The sequence below is a fragment of the Hippoglossus stenolepis genome, chromosome 8 (assembly GCF_022539355.2).
Source record: "Hippoglossus stenolepis isolate QCI-W04-F060 chromosome 8, HSTE1.2, whole genome shotgun sequence".
NCBI lineage: Eukaryota > Metazoa > Chordata > Actinopteri > Pleuronectiformes > Pleuronectidae > Hippoglossus > Hippoglossus stenolepis.
Genome location: NC_061490.1, coordinates 17,667,799 through 17,689,039, shown reverse-complemented (window position 1 = coordinate 17,689,039; position 21,241 = coordinate 17,667,799). Strand labels below are relative to the sequence as shown.

Sequence of the window (21,241 nt, the reverse complement as noted above, 5' to 3'; positions counted from 1 at the left end):
AGTCTATTGGATTTTTGTCATTATTCCTTAATCATTAGTAATGGCAAAGGATGAGACCGTACAGCTCACTGATTCATGTTATAGTGTTATCAAGAGTTTATTGGACAGTCCCAGGGTGAGTTGACAGATGAACTTAATTCATGGTGTGATATTGCCCTGAGACATTTCCACTTTACCTGGCCCTAAACAGTACATAACAATATTAACGTCACTGGTGGACACCCCGGCCTATTTCTTGACATAAGTCACAAATTTAAGGACAATTTTTGGTTTACAGAAAAGATCAATAATTAAATTCAGTACAACGAAACATTCAAATTTGATGAACATCATCTTTTTAATTAAATCAGTGTAATATTTATTGATGTTATCGACGCTGGAGTAGGGATTGAAAACAAACGTCAGACCTTGGACTTGCAGGGTAAAAACTTGTGCGTGTTTATAGTTTAAGTTACATCAATGACGTTGATAACCGGTTGAATATATCATTACACTCCAGAGGTAAAAGTGTAGGTAACAGAATGTCCTGCAGGTGACTGTCCTGATCCATCAACAGTTTGGAGAGTTCAGATCTTCCCAGGGAAAGATCCATTTTCTATCTGGTCGTCCCATCTAGCAACCTGAAGGAGACGAGAGGAAAATATCAGCCCCATGACAGGAAATCTCCAGCTACAGCAGAAGCGTTGAATTATATTCACAGTGGTTTCAGGTCATTACAGCCTTTCAATAATGGAGATCTGAGCATGGAAGGTTATTCTTGCCCCCAGGAACAGTATGTGAGACAAAATTGTGTCACAGCTGTTGCATGTGATGGAACAGCGAGAAGTTTTCAGTGCAGCGGTGACACTATTTGGTCTCAGTGAAGATGTGATCAGGAACACCAAGTGAAAAAACATGTGAAGTGTATTTATCTCAGGGTCCTTTGTCACAGGCAAGTTAATGTACATCTCAAATGACCAAGACCCGACCTTGGGAGAGCAATGAGTAACACAAAAACTAGATATACAATACAATTATAAACAGTGCACTGAACAGCAAGAAGCCAAACAGTGAAAAGGACAATGTGGGCTACATAAGATGGGATTGGCTATCCAGTGCCAGCATTCAGTGTGTGCAGAGGAAAGTGTTATATTCCCTGTAAGGTCACCTGTTCCACCCAATGCAATGCTGACATATTTAACACATCAAAACATTTTAACAACGCTGTAATAGTTACAGGGAGACCTAATTTTTCTAAAAGCAGTTTCAGAAGTTTTTTTTTTTTTACACTAGATTGGCTTTTTAAGACAGAACTATCTGAGGTAATCTTACCCAGCTCATGGGACAGATGCTCTTGTAAACCCTCATGTACCACTGACAGGGAGTCAGATCCTGGCCTTTGGCATCCAGGGCCTTGTTGCACCTGTGGTAGTCTGGAGGAAAACAAAAAGCATGCAACAGTATGAATCCCATGATGTTCACACTAATAAAACAATGGCTTTATTACAACAAATGGTGCTGATATCTAAGGACAGCAGCATAGGAACACTAAGTCCTGCCAGAAAAAGTGCAACTCAGATTTGTGAACTTGATTGGCAAGATCTATTTGGATGAGATCAAACCTCTATTTGGAAGTTGTCTTAAATGATCTGACCTTGTGAGGACAACTGGGATGTAATGTGGAGATCATGTTTCAAAATGTTAACAATGATTTCAACATCAAATAACACCAGAATGACACCAAATGACTTTATTATGAACATTAAAGATGTTGCAAAGGTTTATATTTATGTAGGTCAGAGCAGAGCAGGTCAAACAAAGCCCAGTTTTCATCACATTATATCTGATGTTGTATTAAAAGTGTGTGGTCCTCACCCAGGTAGTTCTGGAAGCAGTTGCGGGTCTGGTTGGTGTTGGGGAATCTTGCGTCAAAGGGAGCGGTCCTGTAGTTCTTCAGCTTCTCTTCGATGGTCTCAGACATTTTTAAATCAGCCTCACACACACGTCTATACGAGACTGTGAAGAAATGAACAGGGTCAATCAACGAGGAGCTGCTTAGTAGACTGTAAACGTCAAGTGTAACACAAGGCTCCACGTTAGCTAGCTAAGCTACATTCAGCGTTGTAAGCATCGAATGCATCACTGTTTTTTAACGCAACTCATTATTAACTTGACATCGTGTGTACGTATAAATCTGTGCTGACGTTATCACACTTCTAAACAGCAATACAGCCATGTTGTTAGCTTTGATTACAGGTTAGCTATTAGCTCCAAGCTAACATGCTAACACAGCTTGAGTCTCTTTTTGGCTACCACGCTAAAAACCGCCGGGATATTCTAACATTTTCTTGGATTACAACACAGGCGAGTTTACATGAAAGCAGAGTTAATGGTCGCCAGCACAATACGAGCAGAGGTGTGGGAGCAGCAGGCAGCTAACCTTGGGACGCTGGTAGCCGTGTCCTCTTCGGGCTTGTCCTTCTTCGCGCAGAGGCTGCTGGGATATCTTCTGCGTGACGTTTCGTTGACCGGAAACACGGACGGTCCGTCGTTTAACCTCTGTTTTCTTATTGATAACACAAATGATAGATGATGACTCTTAGAAATATTTTCATTACTGCATAAAAATAAAAAATATTCTAATTATGATGATGAGCAATTGGTAGGTTATTAAAATATCTTATCCTTTAGTATTTTCTCCTTAATAATATTTTACTGAGGTTCAATAGTGGTTTCCCTCCTCAGCATCATATTGTGGACAGTAACAATTTGTTTTCTCTTGACCAAACAAATAAAATAACAAATAGCTATCATCTTTATTATGACACAATATCAATAATCATCTCAATATAATTTCTATTAATAGCATCAGGCTTACAGCAAAAGTCCAATATACATCAATGTCAGAGGATGTTTCTGCTTCAGGAGACTTCATTTCTTTCTTTTAAACTTCCACTATCACATATAGACAATTACGTGTAGGATTGTTCAGCCTTGGCTGAGGTATTACTTCTATTGTTATTATGTTAACTAATGTTTATTGCACTAATCTTAATTTCACTTAATCAAATATTTATTGTTAACATTTTATAACACCACAGAGTAGACCTGCATTCTGTATTTGACTTTTGAAGATACGTTACATTATTACATAACAGCATCTATTAGGTTTGCTGGATATATCAGTCAGTCTGTTGTTACTGTGGGATTAATCACTCAAAAAATATAATTGATACACCTAATTTAATGCACTTATATGGTTCTGACAATGAGCACTAACGATAATGTAGGGCTAATGTTATTTTTAACATTTGAATGGACTGTTTATTTCTCTTTCAGGGAACAGCCCACCGAAAATTTGAAATAGTGGAGGAGCCTTTAAAATGAGACAAACCTATTGGTGTGTTATGACACACTCAGTCTAGCAATGTGAGAATCGACTCACCTAACTGGGACACGGTGACAGTCCCCTTTCTCTTTCCATCACCATTTTCCTGTTGAAGTCCAGGTCAAAGATCGCAGGTGCGTCCTCGAGTTTCCTGTCTCGCTGTGTGCACTTCCTTCATCCTCTTTCCAGCAAAACTTCTCGCTGGGCAGTTTAATGTGTGATGTCTGATGCACTGTGATTGTAAAACACAACACAGCACTGGATTTAAATGTTCTCGATTGATGTAATTAAACTTTATTATGATGAAAATGTGATGCCACATTTCTGTTTATCCACCCAGGCCACAAACAGATATACAGATTGCTTTGTGGTGTTCAGTACTGTATATAATATTCCCAACATGGTCAAATATGTGTGTAAATTTACCCTTCACTTGCTTTCCACCAATGTCTCCCTCTCTTTCTCTCTCTCGCTCTCTCTCTCTCTCGCTCAGCCAGGATATAGGTGTTGTCCACTGCAAAGGAAGGAAATTCTGTCACTTAGAACAATGGGCCTGTTTCTCTATCTATAGACCCAGGGAGCCTGAGAGCCAGGGAGAGCGAGAGCAGCACAACTTGTCCCGTTGGAAAGAAAAGAAAAAGGGAATTTACTCAAGAGAAATGGACAATTAGAAACAGGCATGTGTGTGTAGATGGGTGAGACGGGTTTCGGCCTTTGAAAAATGGACTTTCATCGAGAGGAGAAGGAAACACATCAGGGTACTGGATTACTGTGAGCTGCGTATTAGCATTCAGGTAACGAAGACTAATCATAACACGCCATAGAGGGATCAGAAGTATCTGTGGGTAAGTGAAATTTATAGCCTCATACCTATAAGCACTTGAATTTCCTATTTGTATCATTTTAATTTCATGGTTTATCAAATTATGTTTCGGAACAACATTGAGGACAGGATGCACAATAAGAACCATACACTTTCCCGTGTTGAGATTTTAGGTGTGGACTAGTACGTCAAGATATGAATGGCTTTTCAGTCTTGTCAGAGATTAAGTTAGAAAAGGTGATATTTTACGAAAGGAATACAACGATTCCCTTTAGATTCCACTTTTTAAAGGCAAAAACAAAGTGTGATCCTCAGGTATTGGTTGTAATAAATGTAGAAGGAACTGTGAGAAAGGGAACGGCACTGACCTGTGCAGTGGGTTTTTCCCTGTCACTGCGACAGCTGGACTCAAGTCCCACTAAACATGCTTCCTGTTTGAGAACGGGGGGAATACACACTTTTTTCAGCGGCTGATTGGGCGGGAGGTCGGGCTGATTTGTTTACTGTTTGTTTTCGTGTGGACAAGCTGCTGTAGGCATCCTGTTGATATTATTGATGGTGACTTCATTCTATTGTTTTATTGTTTCGATGCTGGCATTGCTGCAACACATTCCTGAGAGGCAGATTCGAGGAACACGACATTCACTGTATATGTTGACATACCGCAGGTGATTGAATTGAAAAACCAAATTGCTCCTTCATCTCTATGTGTCAGATGGAGGGGCCTGGCAGTCCTCGCTTCAGAAAGCTCCATTTCCCAGTGGGTCTGTGGATCAACTCGCCCAGGAAACACTTCGCCAAGCTAGGTGGTCGCTGGCCCAGCGCTATCTCTGTCAAGTCAGTCTGAAGTTCTCACATTTGTGTTCCTGTTTTCTTCTACATCTCACATACTCGGTGTCAGGTTAAGCGACTCTCATGCCAGCTATTGTTTAGTTAGAATTCGGTGCCTGATACGTATTGTTGAATGAACAGTTTATGCTCTGATGCCATCTTATCTTACTTCCACTGTCATTAGTATCCTTTCAACCTTGTAACCTTTCCCTGTTTTATTTTAGTCCTTGTTGTTTGTCAGTCATAATTCACAGCTGACTGGTCCCTTCCTTTCTCCTTCCTCTCCCCTGCATCTGTCTTCCCCCTCCTCTGTTGTTACCAGGTCGACCACCAGCTCTGACGCAGCCTCCCTCCACGAGGCCACCTCTGCCCCTTCCTCTTCCCTTTCTAACTCCACCCTCTCGCTGGCTTCCCCTACCCCATCCCCGTCTCCCTCCCCGGCCTTCCTCAGGCCGCGGCCTGCTGGGACCCAGTCTCGCACAAAACGCCTTTCCCATCTCTTTCTGCGGGGGCGCTCCAACAGCGACCGGGACCGAGCAGTGGGGGAGAGGGAGAGAGAGGTCTGGGCACATTCGGCTGCCCCGTCCTCCCACCACTACTTGCCCCCTGCTTCCTCCTCTGCCCCTGGTCTGATCAAGATTTATGGGGATGCCCTGTCCAGTGGAGCCAACTATCGCTCCCTGCTGGCCAACATCCACTCTACAGCCAGGCAACTCATAGCCCAGGTCATCACTCGCTACACTGAGAGAGAGAGGGAGGAAACAGATGATGCAGGTATGACAAGGATGTTTCTTCTCATTTGGACCTCTGCTGTAATCCATTCTTTAGACCTGTTTGATGAAGAATCTTAGAGCCAATTGAAAATGACTTATTCTAATCATAAACAGGAGTGTTACAGAAAAATAATTACCCTTCCCCTCTTCCTCACTTCCTGCATTACCTTCTAGTTCTCCAGAAACACATCCCCGAGGACTTCCTATTGAGTGATGTCATTGGAAAGCCCATCCAGCAGCCAGATGGAGCTATCAAATGGGAGACAGAGTGCCGGAGAAATGTTGCCCCATGGGAATGTCCCTTGTTGTTAGTGGACATGTGGCGACCCAAGGACGGATTTGAGCGGCGCTTTGAAATCCAGAGGAGGGAAGACTATGAGAGGGAAGAGAAGGAGAGAGAGAGGGAACGGGAGAGGGAGGGAGAGAACTACCAAGGTATGTGCAAGACTCAACACACAGGTATGTGACTCTTCATGGGGTCAAACTGACCAAAGCGCTGCTTGTGTGCCTGGACAACAGGTGTGCGCTGGCGGCGGACCAGGATGTCATCAGGAGGCGGGCCGGAGGAGAGTGAGCGTGGTCACCGCGGAAGGAACTCGGAGCTCAGGAGAAGCATCAGCGACATGAACCTGAGTCTGCGGCGACGCCAGGGCAACCATGTCAGCAATGAGCCACGTGGCTCTGGCAACCAGCCTAATAACAATGGTGCAGTGCAGGACAGGAAGAACATTGTTAGCATGATCAACCCACAGCCGGGAGAGGTAAAGACGATGATGTGGTAAGGAAGCTCTGAATTAATAGAGTATTCCACCCCCCCCTTCTAATCATCACCTCTTAACCTGCTATTTCAGAATAGGGCGTCAAAAGTTCAAGCAAAGGTTGGATGGACGAACCAGACAGTGGAGGATGAGAAAGATTACTCCAGTTCCGACCTGGAAGTGATGTCACAGAGTTTGATCCTTCCACCCACAGACCAGCCCTACTTCCTGTTGCTGCAGGGTTATGATCAGTGCAAGGTAAGACATGCCGACAGATGATATCACACACACAAATACTCAACAAACAACCCCCACGCACACGTACACTATGTAAACACATGAACACAGGGGGAAACACACTGATGTGCACATATTGCAAGGTGCACCCTCTAAGTGGCACAGATGCAAACAGAGAGGCATGTTGTGGAGGATTTGTGAGGAGATACACGCGTGCACACGAAGTGAACATGACATCATACCTGCATGTCTGTAATCGCAGCATACCATCAGGGTTTCCATCTCTCTACGAGCCTCTCCCATTCAGCAGCCAGCACAAAACAGCCTCAGATCAACACAATGCCCCAACAACCTCTCCATCGAAGGCACAAATAGCCCCTGTGTGCATCACTCCATCTCACACAATGACCTCACACAGGTTTCCATTGTAGCAACCTGTGACACACTTCATTCCTTATCAACATCATTAACATCTGATGGAAGATTGATATAAGTCGTACCACTGCAAAGATAACAGACCTCCCTGACTTTCTGCTACTCTCCACTGTGTGTGTTTTGTTAAGGATTTTGTTTTGTACATCATGGCGGGACATACGCATGTGTTTGGAAGAAAGCCCACAATGAGAGAGAGAGAGAAGGATAGAGAGAGGGAGAGGAAAGGGAAGAGGCCTCTGAAGGTGGACACATTCCTCTCTGCTCCTGACCTTTTGGCTAGACATTTACTAGTGAGGAGAGACTCAGCTGTTCCTGAGACGCCCACCGGACAAGGTACTAACAATGTCAGCTCAGAGGTCTCCTCGGACTTTGTGTCTGACAAAATTCCAAACCAAGCAGTTATACTATTCTTCCACATGATGTGTGAAACTTAAAGTGAAGATCATTTCTAGCAGTGATTGATGTAGTCGATCCTGAATTTTTCCCATTTTATTCCAGCTTTGATGCGGCCCTTCAGGGGAGGTGCAGTTACACACAACGGAGTGGCCCTTTATAGGGAGGCCGTCCTAAAGCCTGGGGATGTGATTGGTCTTGGGAACCACTTCCTCTTCCTGTACCGTGATCCCCGTGTCACCCCAGCTCCGCCGCTGGCACTGACCCTGCCGTGGCAGGCGGACACCTCCACCACCTGCTGCCCCTCAGGGCTGGTGGACAGACAGGAAGCGCTGCGGCAGTACCTGGGATCAACTGAGGCAGTGTTGAAATTTCATCCCCGTCATATAGACACCTTGTTACAGGTGAGACGAGCAGAAAATTAACTAATATAAACTCAGAATTTAATGACTTGATGACATACTCCATGTTTATCCCTCCCATTCTCTTCCAGGAGATAATCTCTAAAAACTCGTCTCCAGACTCTGGTGGTGGGCCACTGGCTCCTGCTTTCCTCCTGTCAATCATGATAGATCACGCCTCTAAACACCTGGATCCTGCTCTCACGCCACAGATATTACTCAAGTCAGCCAATCTAATTAAAGAAATTGTCTGGGTAAGTTCAATGAAACCATCCAACCATGAAGTGTAATGAGTCCGGTCATAGACCTTTGTTTTATGTCATGTCCGCTCGCTCTCTCTCATTTCCTGTCATCTCTCTATGGTTAGCTCTGTAATAAAGGCATAAAAAATATTTTATTATAATAAGAGTCGACAGCCCTACAGCTCTCTGAGGCTCTTTTCATTTACTACTTAGACACAGCTAAATGAGGTAAATGCTAACACAAGCATGCTATAATCCTCACATTGTTAATGTAAGCATGCTATCATGATTAACACAATTAACACCAACGACCACAAGTATTTGGTCATAAACCAAAGTTTTTCAAACTTTGACCTGATGATGGTGTTATAGTATAGGTGTTAGTCAAATGATCACAGAGGTATATTTGAAGTTGTCAAGATGCTCCATTTTCCACCTAGCAAAGCCATGCCAGTTGAATGTGAGGGGAAAACAATGTCTGTACTTAATTTCACAGCAGTTCAATGGTTGTGGAAATATTTAACTATAAGCCAAAAATGTCAACCTGCTGCTGGCGCTAGAGGAAAATTCAGGGGATGACCACAGTCAGTAGGATTGAATATCTGTACCAAGTGTCACACAGTTCATCCAATAGTTTTTTGTAAATAATTCAGTCTGGGACGATCAGACAGACTTTAAACATCCAAAGAGTCGTGTCGTTAAAATGACCAAGAGTCAGTATATAGAAAATGACATGTTTGTAAATTGATAAAAACAACAAAAAAGTTCAAGACTAGACAAGAACAAGTGAACCGTGAACCTTTTCTGGATAGTATTGCGTGGCCCTAACCACATTTAAACAAGCTTGGCAGGAAACATCAGGTAGGCAGATTGAGATTGCCACATTCAGTCAGACAGAAAAACCAGCAGACAGACATATGCCCTTCATTGTGGCCTGCAAGGTTGTGGACATGAGCGAGGATGAACTGATGTCACTTCCCTCCTGCTGGAAAATGTGCTGTAATTGTCCTGGCTGCAGGGCGAGACACTGCTCCCCCTGCTCCACCCCCACACTAAGCCCAAACGTCTCTCCTCTCTTCTGTCTCCAACTCTCTTTACAGGATAACATTAAGGAATTCGGGGATAAGCATCCCACGCAAAAGTAAGAGCATTTTTGTTCTACGTCATGTTTCCTCTGTTTAGAGATCTCCCACGGAGTGATTCATGATGCATTTGTCCTTGTGCTGTTATGTCTTTGGTGAATTTTTGTGGTATGCTGAAAGCATTGCAACAAAGTAATGTTGAAAAATGGCTCAAACACTGTTGAGTAATAATAACTTGAGTCTATTTTTACTCGCAGTATGGCACTTTTCTCTTTTAAAACCATAACAAAACACAGACAGGAGAATGCTCACAATCATTTCAGAGCTAACAAAACTTTGACACGACATAAATGTTATGTCCAGTTCCACAGAGCAAGAGGGTGAGATCAGCACACCCAATGTTCAGAAACTCTCGTCTGACCTTCGACCCCTGATGTTCTGGATGTCAAACGCCACGGAGCTCCTTAACTTCTTCCAGGTCAGAGTTGAAACCATGGAGAAAGAGTGGGAGTTTGAAGGTGAGAGTGATTGCAAAAAACAACAGAAATAGACTTTTGTCAAATAAACCACTTTGGTGATGTCAGACATAAATCAAATCTGACGCAAAGTCTTAAATTGTTGTGATTATCTTTATGATGGTTTCCTTAAAGCCCCTGGGGACCCAGTTTTGACAGCTGACATGGACACCTGCTCAGAAGCCCTGGCACAGCTGGATGATGTCATTATGCACACTTTCCAGCAGTGTGTGTATCACCTCACCAAGGTACAACCAGACAAAAGCCCAAATACAAACTAATTCTGTCCAGTGTATCACATTATCCCTAGATACTACAACCATTAGCTTTCATCGCGAGACAGCTACATATTTGTAATTTGCTACGTTTTTTCCTTTGCCGTCAAACCACCTGGTATAGATTGGTGTAGATTTGGATCATGCCTATAGTCATGATAGAGGCTGATGTGTTCAAACTGATAATGCTAACACGCTGATTTACAGCATACTGCCGGTATAATGTTCACCATCTTAACATACGAGCATTTGCAAAATACCAGTACACAAAGTACAGCTGAGGTCAAATATTTCCATCTTGACCAAAAATGTGAATCGATTGGCACTGCCAACTGCTAGCGTGGTTCAAACTTAAAAAACAACTCTCTATCCTAACTCCGTCTGTCTCTTTCCCGATCCATCATTCATACAACGTAATATTTACCATATTATTACTTTATTAACTCAAGTTTCTGTCCTTTCTGTCCACAAAGACCCTGTACTCATTGCTTCCAGCTCTCCTGGACACCAACCCATTCTCTCGTGAGTACAAGGAGAAAGAGAAGGATGGAGCTGTGGGAGCAGAGGGAGAAGACAAAACAAACGAGGAAGGAGAGGTGGATGACGTGTCTGCCTTACCACTCAAGGTTGCCGGGCTGGTGGAGGTGTATCGCTGTTCCCTCATGCTGTCGAGGGAAGCGTGTCTGTCCCCTCCTCTGACCTCCCAAACCTTTGGCTACCTCTTCTTCTTCACCAACACCTCCCTGCTCAACACGCTGCTGGAGAGAGGTGACAAGACACATCTTAAAGCCAAGCTATGTCACCATGTCACATCTAAATAAGAGATAAAAGTAAATAATACCATGACAACAGCAAAAACTTTATTTATACAGCACCTTTGCAAGGTGTTTTACAAGTTAAAAATTAAGAATTGAGGGCAAACAATACGGAACCATATGGCACTCAGTAGGGCGCATAACTCCGCCAAGGTCCAACAACCAACTATCACACACACTTATAGATATCCATTTTTTTATAGAGATTCATGAATTACTTCCAGCGAAAACTGTGAAAATGCCCAATTTTGTCCAAAGAAAACAAATTCCTGGACCTGATGGTGGAACGGATCTTCATCAAAATTTTGTGGCTTCTTCACTGACTCATACTGCATACTTTACCAAGTTCTGTGGAAATCGTTAAAGTTGTTTGTGTGTTGCCTTGCACACAAACCAACCAATAAGCAAACAGACATAACCTCGCTGGTAACGATGATTAAAAGCAAATTGCTAACCAAATGCTAACAGTAACAGTGATTTGTAATCTGTATTTCTGTCAAAATATTGATCTAATATCATCTGTACAATCTGTATTTCAGTCAAACAGCAATGTCTGTTTTCAGTTTGCTAAGGTCACATCAGACCAAATAAAGTTGTGGTTGCAAAATCCCTGAATGCTTTGATATATACAGGGGTCTTTTTTTTATTTTTAATGAGTTAACGTTTTCCTTACGAGTTATTTCTTCTCTTCATACAGACTCGATGTGATAAGATGATTTAAACTGTTTGCTTAGATAACACAACAATCTAACGCAAATATTTTTTAAACAAAGTTTTTCTTTCAATTCATGATTTTCACAAATTTTCTTCGCTGTTCCCTCCACTTTTGAATTTTGTTTTTCCAGATGGCCTGTTCTCCTGGTCCAGAGCGGTCCAGATCAGGACAAACTTGGACCTAGTTCTGGATTGGCTACAGGGGGCGGGATTAGGAGACATTGCCTCGGAGTTTATGAAGAAACTGTCAATCACCGTCAACTTCCTGTGTATTCCCAAGACTCGACTGATCCAGGTAATACACTTAGTGTTCAATGAGCCTCCACAGCCCTCTGATAGAAAATCAACTAACATGTGTTCCATTAACCTCTCATCTTCCAGTCGTCCTGGACCAGTCTAATGGAGGACTATGTCTTGTTAAGCCCCGCCCAGCTGCACCACCTGCTCACTCATTACAGGCTGGGGCCTACAAGAGCCCCTCCAGCGTCCTGGGCCCCTCCGCCAGGCACAGAGCTGAGTGGAGGTAGGACAAACAGTAATAATAATATGACATGAATAATAAAATCATCGAGATTTTCTGCCAAGTCAGTCGTTTGTAAACCTTTCCTCATCTTTTAGACATCTTTGAGAGCTTCCTGGACCATCCTCCTCTCATCCTGCCAAACGAGACTCCACGCCTCGACCTGTCCCAGCCAATCCCAAGCCCTGAGCTCCAAAAGGAAGTGACACGTCTCCGCACCTTCTTGTGGGGACTCGACCAGGATGAGCTCCCAGCCAATCAGAGGACTCGGCTTTGAGGAAGCCCTTATTTGTCTCATAGAAGTAGAAAGGGAAATCACCAGAAAAGGCAAACTGCAGACCACATTAAATCCAAATCTGGATATGCTCTCCTCATTTTGGTGCCCTGGCTGTTTTTTTTCATGACATTGCCATATCAGTTCATTTATTCACTCAAATATTTAGAGGTATGACACATGTATTGGCTTTGGTATGTCTTTATAGAACTTATTTTAAAGCAGGGATTACACCCTGTATCTGTTGGGCTGCGTAGTGTTATGCTTTACGTGACTGTTTGTCTTGGCTTCCATGTATGTTTTCAAAGTCCATGTTTTTAAATAAAAAGCTGAATTCTAGTCGAAAAGACCTACAGTTTCCATATAATCTTTGACAAGTTCGTTGCCCTCAGCAGGGCCCCTGGGGTTTGGCACTCATCTCAAGCTTCAACACCAAAGAAACATTCCACAAGGTGGCGATGCAGGACTCATTCCTCTTTGACGTGAAATGATGAGTCTGCAGGTAGAACGGCTTGAATGAGGAGGCGATCATGCAACTACACTATCAACTGTTCCGAAGACACATTCTCATTTCCTGTAAGACTGGTAGCATTTTACCCAGGGTCATGACTCAAGCAAGTAAATGAGACCATGACGACCACACACAAAGGTCACCTTTACCTTGGTAATCTCTCGTAAAGGTCAAAGCTGGTGACTTAAGAGCTGGGGGGGATTTTAATTTCCCTTTGGTTATTGTGACACACTCAAGCGGTCTGTTGCTGTGGGTATCCCATTTCACTTATGTGGTATAATGCCCCGGCTCTTTAAAAAAAGTCCAACTCATTTAGCATAAACTAGTAAGTGGTTGTCATAAACAGAAGGCAGACAGGTGATATCATTATTTGGAGTGAGTAACAGCTCAACTAGAACTGTCACAATTTTGTAATATCCAGTCAATTTCACTGTCTAGTCAGCCAGACGTCTGCATCACCGCTTTCTTTGTTTTGAGAGTGAATCTCTGTGGTGTCTCAGCAAACGCAAGTTATGATGCTCCCCCTTTGGCGAACGGCCAAATGGCTTCCTTTCTTCCGGTCAGCTTCTCAGATGAATTCCTTTACGGTAAAAAGCTCAAAAAAACAAATACACACACGCACACGCACACACATCAATCCCGTGAGAGACCCCGGCTTACATCATCACTGTTGCCTCAAGTCCTGTCTTCCCAACTTCTCACTGTGCTGACATTCAAAAAAGCACAGCATTGAGAAAGAGCAGTTATAGATTGTGAATCACGAGAAGAGGCTCCCTGTGGTCACATTTATCAATTAAGTGATTGTAATCACTCTCATTTGAAATTCAATGCGGTGCATGAGTGAGAGTGAGACTGTGTTTGTGTGCTAATTTCAACTTTCCCGTAATGTGATACAGATGTAGCCTGTAGCTTTATAATTAAACACAGATGGGGCTCAGACTGGTATAGGTCCGTGCCGATTGTGTGACATTACAGTAGTGTGTGATACAATACGGTGACCAATGTCTGAGAGCTATTAAGTAACATGTAAGATTTAGTAATCATATGACACACACATGGTTTTCTGTGATCTCAATCACTGACACAGACCGAATGTCACACACACTTTCACCCAGCATTGCGTAGTCATACACACACGCACACACACACCAAACACTTTTCTCTGTCTCACACACACACACACACACACACACACACACACACACACACACACACACACCAAATAGACTTCTGTACCCAGGTGCAGAGTCCCACACCTGTTGTAGCGGCTCTCTGTAATTAGCCCGACACAATTATCACTGGTGGACGGAGGGAGGAGGCCGGGGACAATGGGCCAGTTATTCTCTCCCTATCATCTCCTTCTCTCTCCCTGCTGTCGAGTAATGAAAGATTCTTCCCTTCTTCAAAGAGACGGAGTTTCCTACAAAACAGCTGAGTCAGAGGAGAAAAGAGAGGAGGATGAAAAGAAAAGGGGAACAGTAGGGAGGCAGAGCGCGGTAATGCAATGCTGCCGGTGTGAGGCCCAGTGGACCACAGTGATTGTGCTCATTGTTGCTGCACACAGGAGCCATTTTCAGGAACCAGAAAAAAGGCCCGTGGCTCTCACACTTACAGCACTAACAGCTACAACCTGGCGCTGCCCCAGTATCTATTTGTGATCTGGTAACACTTTACCTGAGCCCTGCGTCATCAAGCCCGCAGTATAAGGAGGTTTTTCAAAACATACGTAAGGGGAAAGGACAGAATAGGATGACTGTGTGGCCACTGATGGAGGCTGTGAGACACGTTTTATCGGGAACTTGGAGGGGAAAGTGTGAGGGTTAAGTGCAACGTAGTCATCGCACCAGATATATGCAGAATCTGTTTTCCTGTACAAGTTGGGACAGGAATTGTATTTATCCAGATCACCCATGTGCAAAAGAAGTAATATTAGTTATATGACTGTGACTCAGTAGAAACAAAGACAGATTTCTCATGTTGGTTCCCAGACTGAAAATATGTAAGAACCTGGCCGTATGAGGCACAGTCATCAGAGAGCCCGAGGAACCGCGTCAGAGGGAACAACTCTGCGTGGCTCCAGGCTAAAGCCTGTGTTCAGGCCAAGGAGGAAACAAGGGAGCAAGGGATTCTCTGTTAGGTCACAGACAAAAAGTCAGACTGGGGGTGTAGGAATCTGTGTGAGGTTTGAGACAACTGGAGAGAAGGTCAGAGGTGCCGGGAGGGAAATCAGTGAGATGCAGACAGACGGCAGACTGTGGCCGAGGCTGGAGATGGGGACTCTCGGGGATGAAATGGACAGCAGGGCCTCAGTGAGGTGACTAAAAGGCCAAGAGAAAAACGTTGGTCTTCCTCAAGGGACAGATCTGTTTTCCCCCCAATTACGTCACCCAAATGTGAAATACACACATAAACAAACAAACTTTTCCCTCTCTTTTTTTGGTGCACACATGCATGCCCCTACACACAAATGCACACAGGCACACGCGGGGATATAAAGAACCCCTGTGAGGTCAGATCCTCTGGGCTGAGGGTGTCCAGTGTTAGTGGACCAGCCAGCTAAGCCTCACAGTCTCACTGGCAGCTACAACCACCACCACCAACCGCTGTACCCTGCCTTGCCCTGCCCTGCCCTGCCCTGCCCCGGCTCCCTCTCCACTGGTGGCTGTCTGTCCTGCTAATGCTGAGCAGCAGTGCGTTTATGTGGGTGCCTTTCAATTTAGGACATGACCAGTGCCACCAACATGGGGCTGGTGGTCTTTTCCTCTTTTACAAAATGTCCTCATCCACCTTTCCTTTTTCCTTTCCGTCTCTTTTCTCCTGTTTTCCTGTTTCTCTCGCTTTCTCGTTCTTGCTCAGTACGTTTCTCTCGGGCCGGGGGGCCTGTGGGCCTGTGGGTAGGGGCCTTATTCCATCAGCCTGGGGCTTCTGTCAGAGGCTTGTTCCATTTTGCGTCATGGTGTTGACTGAGCAGACCCCACACTTAACTCCCATAGAGCAATGGGGTTGGGCGGCAGGGCGGCCAGCTCAGGCTAACGCGGCCCGTGTTCAGCGTGGTAATCTGATGGCCGTGTTTATTTTATGTAGCTCTCCTTTGATGGAGCAGAAAAAGTCTTTGGGCTTTTTGTTTCAGCACTTTCACTGCCAGGTCAGAGGTGCTCGCCGTGGTTACGCTCAGGAAGAATAATATTTGCCCTTATATTCGCTCCAAACAGGCTTTTTTCCATATTAGTGTCAGGGATACTCTCTGAGTTTCTGCCTTCCACTGATTCGGCACATTGAAGGTGAAGGGTGGCGGGGGACAGCACCTCAAAGGCATTGCTCCCTCAAGGATAATGGGGGTGTTCCACAGGTTATCCCAGAGGCCTGTTCCTATACCCTGAGTGAACCCCCCGTCACTCTCAATGACGATCTGAGAGAGGACCCTGCAGCTAAATACAGTACATAAGACCCATTAGTGAAGGGAAACACACACATAAACACATAAAAAACACTCTCCCTCCTGCCCGGGTGCCCCAGGCTCCACCTCAGCTGTCAGTGTTCCAAACTTCCCAGGGGTTCTTTTTTAATGGAGTTACCAAGAAGAAAGTTACCTCTCCTTCTTGTCTGCCTGTGCGTTTTCACTGGCTCGCTTCAGAACTCACACACCCACCTTTTTCTGCCTTGTGTCAGCTGTTTCAGATGGGTCAAAAAGCCAGGGAACCGCACAAAGGGCGTTTTCACACCTGAAAGTCCGGATAAAGGATTCGAAACAGGGTTGATGTTTTTGTTCCATTGTGCGTATTTGATCCGGTTAGTTTTGGTTTCACTGCAATTTTGCGAGTGCACAGCAGAACTTTCTCTATACACACCTACATCCTGTCGTCACCACCTACGTGTGCCGCGTCTCCCCGGACTTGACATTGATTGGTTTACAGGGCGGGCGTCCTTTCTCATCTCTCCTCAACTTCCTGTAACTCGTCCAAAAGTTCACACCGTCCAAAAAAGTGTTGGAACTTATGTCTGTGGCACCTTTAGCATCTTCTAGGGTTGGTTTCTTCGAGTGTGAGAGCACCCTGAATAATTATTTGAGGTTTTGACCTTAACACACAAGTGAGAGGTTGTTTGGTTCATGTTCCCTGGATCAAATCCTGACCCCAATTGGTTCTGCAGAACCACACCATAAAGTACAAATCGGGTCTCATATATTGCCCCTCATCAGATTGTTCTGCACTTACTGTATCTCTATTAAGCTTTACAATGTTGATCTGACCCGGCAAAGTGCTCTGATTCGATCTGCGTGGCGACTTACAAGACTCGCTTTGTCATGCAAGAATGCTTTTTACTTTGAAGATTAATTAGTACGTGGCTTTTGAGAGAAAGAAGCCCAGATTGTGGCGGGGAATATTGTTTATCTATCTCCATTTTGTTATTGTAATTGGCTGAAGTCTACGCTGTCATATTACAGGAATGAATCATTGTCATACAAGATAAGACACCCTGGGGAGTTATATGGATAATGTTTCATTTCCTTCCAGGTTGTTCGTTATTTATGATCTGAATTCAGAAAAGACTGGGTCCTGGCCAGATAGGAACGCATAAACAGAAACTAGATCACCGGGCTCAACCGGCCTCTGTATCTCTTATCTTTCCGTTGCAGATGAATACAAGACCATGCACAGCAAACATTGTTTATACTTCCTGCCCTCCTTCATATATCCCATTATCCCCTTTCTGTTCTAACACATTAGACATGTTTCTGACCTCCCCCGTGACTGTGAGGTATGTGCTTACTCACAGATGAAGGAGCCTACACTCTGATGTAATCCAAGAGAAACAGGCAACCGAGAAGGGGGGGGGGGGACAACCCTGGCGGTAGGTAATCCAATCCCCACTGGTGCAATTTAGCAGCTCAAAACAATTCTGGCCGCCCTGAAAATCAGCATCAGCAGCCAGACAAGAGGGGATGTAGACTTGTTAGTGGACACTCATGTAACGTGATGTAAGTCTGTAGTAGGGAAGCTAATCTGGATTAGGGTTTGGCAAAGTTGTGTTCGCTGATCAAACTGAACTTGAAAGCCTCTGCAGATGTCACCGTGTTAGACACTGTCGAAAAGCCGGGTCGGTGATTCATTAATAGGGGCCGTCAGTCAAACCTGGGGACTCACCAGTCAGAAATCTGCCTGCGAGGTGTGTCTCTGTCGTCCTCTTCCCACTCACTGTCACCGAATCAGGGGCTGATTAACAGGGGTTAACCTTTCCTGTGGCGAGCCCCTATCGCTGTGCTCTCTTCCTGTCCCACTCTTGTCCCTTGCTCTCGTCCAACACCCTTTATATGGGTGATAGTCTGTTTTACGTCTTCGCAGTTGCTATCTTTGCTTCGGTCATTCTCTTCCATGGCATCACTTTGTTTTTTCCTCATCCCACCTTTATCGCAGGACATTAGCTCTTTTCTCCCTGACCCTCTCACCTATCTCTATCCAGTCATCCCATCCCAATCCTTACCCTTCCTTTCTTTTCATCATGTGTCACCTCTCCATCCTTGTCATCACTCTCAGCTCCCTAGGACAGCCACTGTTAGTGTTTATTGTCTTAATGTCCAACATAGACCTGCGTCTGTCCAGGCATCCTGTCCCATCCCTCCCCGTCCCACTCTTTGTCGTCATCCCTTTCATTTCTCCCTGGTGATTGTCCATGTGCCTGTTGTTTCTGGGCTTTTAGTCCAGTCGCCTGCGGGGAATTTCCTTCTTATCGCTCACTGGGCCATACCGTGCATTCCTGGCATGCTTCCTGGCACTACCAGGGGTCCAGCCAGATGTGAGGGCGTCTGTAATACAAGGCAGACGCAGAGGCCGACGACACCATTCATTCATCCACTGTTGACCCCTGTGATGATGATGGACAATGTGATTGATGAAAAGAAAGACGATGAGGAGCCAGGGAGGGAAGGGAGGAGACATAAAAAGACAGTGGCGGCGGGGGTGTAATAGTTAGGCGTGTGAACTCAGTGCCAAAAATAGAAAATTCGGGATAGCTTTCATTTCTAAGTCCTTGACTCACAGACTGTTATTGATGGAAGATGACATGTAAGCATTTAAATACCTCCCAACAGAGCAATTTATGGCTAATTGGGAACAGCAGAGGGTCAGAGTGCACATAAACATTGGGAACAAGAATAGAGAGATTAAAATAACTTCCATATCATTCCTCTTAGTCACAGCCTTCCAATGATAAAGTGGTAGTTTAACCAAAGCTTTTGTGAGTTCCCACAATGAACAAAGGTCAAAAAAATAAAACTGAAGAGACCATGGGGCTGTGACGGGTCGTGCAGATCAACAACAATGATGCCCATCAGACTTGGAGATAATGATAATGGCGGTTGAGAAGAATGCAACAACATAACTTCCATATCTTACTTTCACTATTCCAGAGATAAGATGTCCAAGAAGTATGAGGGATAGATAATTCCGTTTATGTAAACATTCACTGTAAATGTTTTCTTTCCGCATGAGAGCGCAAAAAGAACAAACTGCATTACGATGACAGCAGCAGAAATTTGAATCTAAAAAAGCGAGACAGTGTATCTTCTGTGCCGTGTTTGCACCGCTTTAAGTCAAAGTGACTTCAAACCAAAGCTGACATTTCAGTGAACTTGAGGTCCACCCCCCCTCCCTGTGCGGTCAAAGCACAGCCTACTGAATGTGGAGAGAAGTCTTTTTTGATTTCCAAACATTTTCTAATGCACTCTGCTTCCCAACTGTTGCGCTGAGCTCCCTGATCCCCCGTCAGTGCGCGTCTTCAAAACATAAACAGTGACAACATGCGGATATGAAATTTCCTTTCCTGTGTTTGCTCTTATTTATGATGAAATTTACACACTGTTGCTGACGCAAAGGAAGTGGTTGGCGAAACAACAGTAGAATCATTACAGCTGGCTGTGTGCTGTGTTATAAGTTGTGTTATCTGCTATCATTGTTGTGGGAGGTTGATTTATGATTGTCAGCGTGTAATGAGCGTTAATATAATGAATAGCCTGGAATGAAGGGGCCTGAAGTGCGTCAGCATTCAAAGAAACAGCCAGGCCTTGTCAGGTTAAAGGGGCTAGTGGGTTATAAATTGTTTTAAATGCTGGGGGGGAACTGTCTCACAGACGTAAGCATATGTGTGTTTGTGCAAGTTTGTTTGTGTGTATGTGTGTCCATCCGACTGCAAAAGGGCATCGTCCCCCCCCCTCCATGTGACTGAGGTCACGTCACGTTGACAAAGTCAGTCTGTAGGGCAAACTGCGACGTCACACCAGTCCTCTTCCTTTTGTCTTCCCGCTCCCCTCACTCTTTCCCGTCGTGTCTCCAGGCCCCCTTACACACACACTCACTCACACACACACACACACACCCTCCTTCCCGTTTCCCCTGACTGTTTGTCAGCATCTCTCAGCTTCCGTAGAATAACATGACAACGGACTCAGTGTGTGGCTGACGCAGACGCACGGAGAGTAGTGGTCAGATCTAATACAGTGTGCATCACTCAGGCAAACACGTAGTAACTCACCACAAAAAATGGTGTGAGACAGACAAAGAAAGAACGACAATGCACAAGTAATGTCTCCGAGGGAACTATTCTGCATGCTGAGGAATGCACCAAATATAGGTTCTGCACTTTCACTCTCCTCTTTTTATTCTTTTTTGAACAGAAGTTTTATATAGAGGGTCAGTGGAGCAGAGATGTTGCAGCCAAGTGATACAAGTGGTTCACACTTTGCACATCATGTTCGATTACACATGCTCTGATTGTTTAAAGCTTGTACTGTTTATATTTCATTGATCCCTCTGCACACCAGACAGCGGCAGAGAAAACAGAGAGAGAGACCAGCAGGAGACAGGGGTGTGAAGTGGAAGCGAGCGAGCGGGTGAGGGAGTGCGTGAAAGAGCAAGGGGAAGCACTTTGAAAGGAGGATGAGGAGAGGAGAGGGAGAGAGGGATGCAGACAGGACACGCAATGACAGGGGAGGAAAGAATGTTTAGGGCGACTGAGAATGGCGGAGAGAGGAGCGGGAGGGAGCTGTGAGACAGGCCCGGGCTCTCGCATTAACACCAGTCTGAGATGGAGGGAGCAAGCATGGGTAGATGGAAAGTGTGTTTGCACAGTAAAAAGTTCCTTTTGCGTGGGTAGCTTGCTTCCCGCTGTACTCCCCCCCTGACCGACCCCCCTTTCCTCTTCTCCTTCTCACACACTGTCTGTGAACTATTGCTTCAACAAGTTCATTCAGAGATTTCCTCACTGGCAGACACAAAGCTGC

General features: G+C 44.7%; 2 protein-coding genes across 3 annotated transcripts; one reads left to right on the top strand and one right to left on the bottom strand.

The window, feature by feature from the left end:
- Positions 1–72: 72 nt before the first annotated feature.
- Positions 73–2,545, bottom strand: LOC118113258 (cytochrome c oxidase subunit 6B1). Its single transcript, XM_035162782.2, has 4 exons — positions 2,420–2,545; positions 1,855–1,995; positions 1,312–1,412; positions 73–620 (listed from the first exon to the last, which is right to left on the bottom strand). The coding sequence occupies exons 2-4, from the start codon at positions 1,958–1,960 to the stop codon at positions 567–569; spliced, it is 261 nt and encodes an 86-aa protein (XP_035018673.1). The 5' UTR covers positions 1,961–1,995; positions 2,420–2,545; the 3' UTR covers positions 73–566.
- A 1,351-nt stretch (positions 2,546–3,896) lies between these two features.
- Positions 3,897–12,804, top strand: rasip1 (Ras interacting protein 1). Of its 2 annotated transcripts, XM_035162604.1 has the most exons (16): positions 3,897–4,212; positions 4,906–5,027; positions 5,344–5,795; positions 5,969–6,229; positions 6,314–6,555; positions 6,646–6,810; positions 7,353–7,557; positions 7,723–8,021; positions 8,111–8,272; positions 9,361–9,401; positions 9,706–9,860; positions 9,993–10,105; positions 10,606–10,900; positions 11,793–11,956; positions 12,043–12,184; positions 12,280–12,804. In XM_035162604.1, exons 2-16 carry the CDS (start codon positions 4,906–4,908, stop codon positions 12,456–12,458), a joined length of 2,997 nt encoding a protein of 998 aa, XP_035018495.1. In that variant the 5' UTR covers positions 3,897–4,212; the 3' UTR covers positions 12,459–12,804. The 2 variants fall into 2 exon arrangements, with proteins under 2 accessions (XP_035018495.1, XP_047196975.1); XM_047341019.1 differs by lacking the exon at positions 3,897–4,212 and having other exon boundaries at positions 4,897–5,027.
- Positions 12,805–21,241: the final 8,437 nt, after the last annotated feature.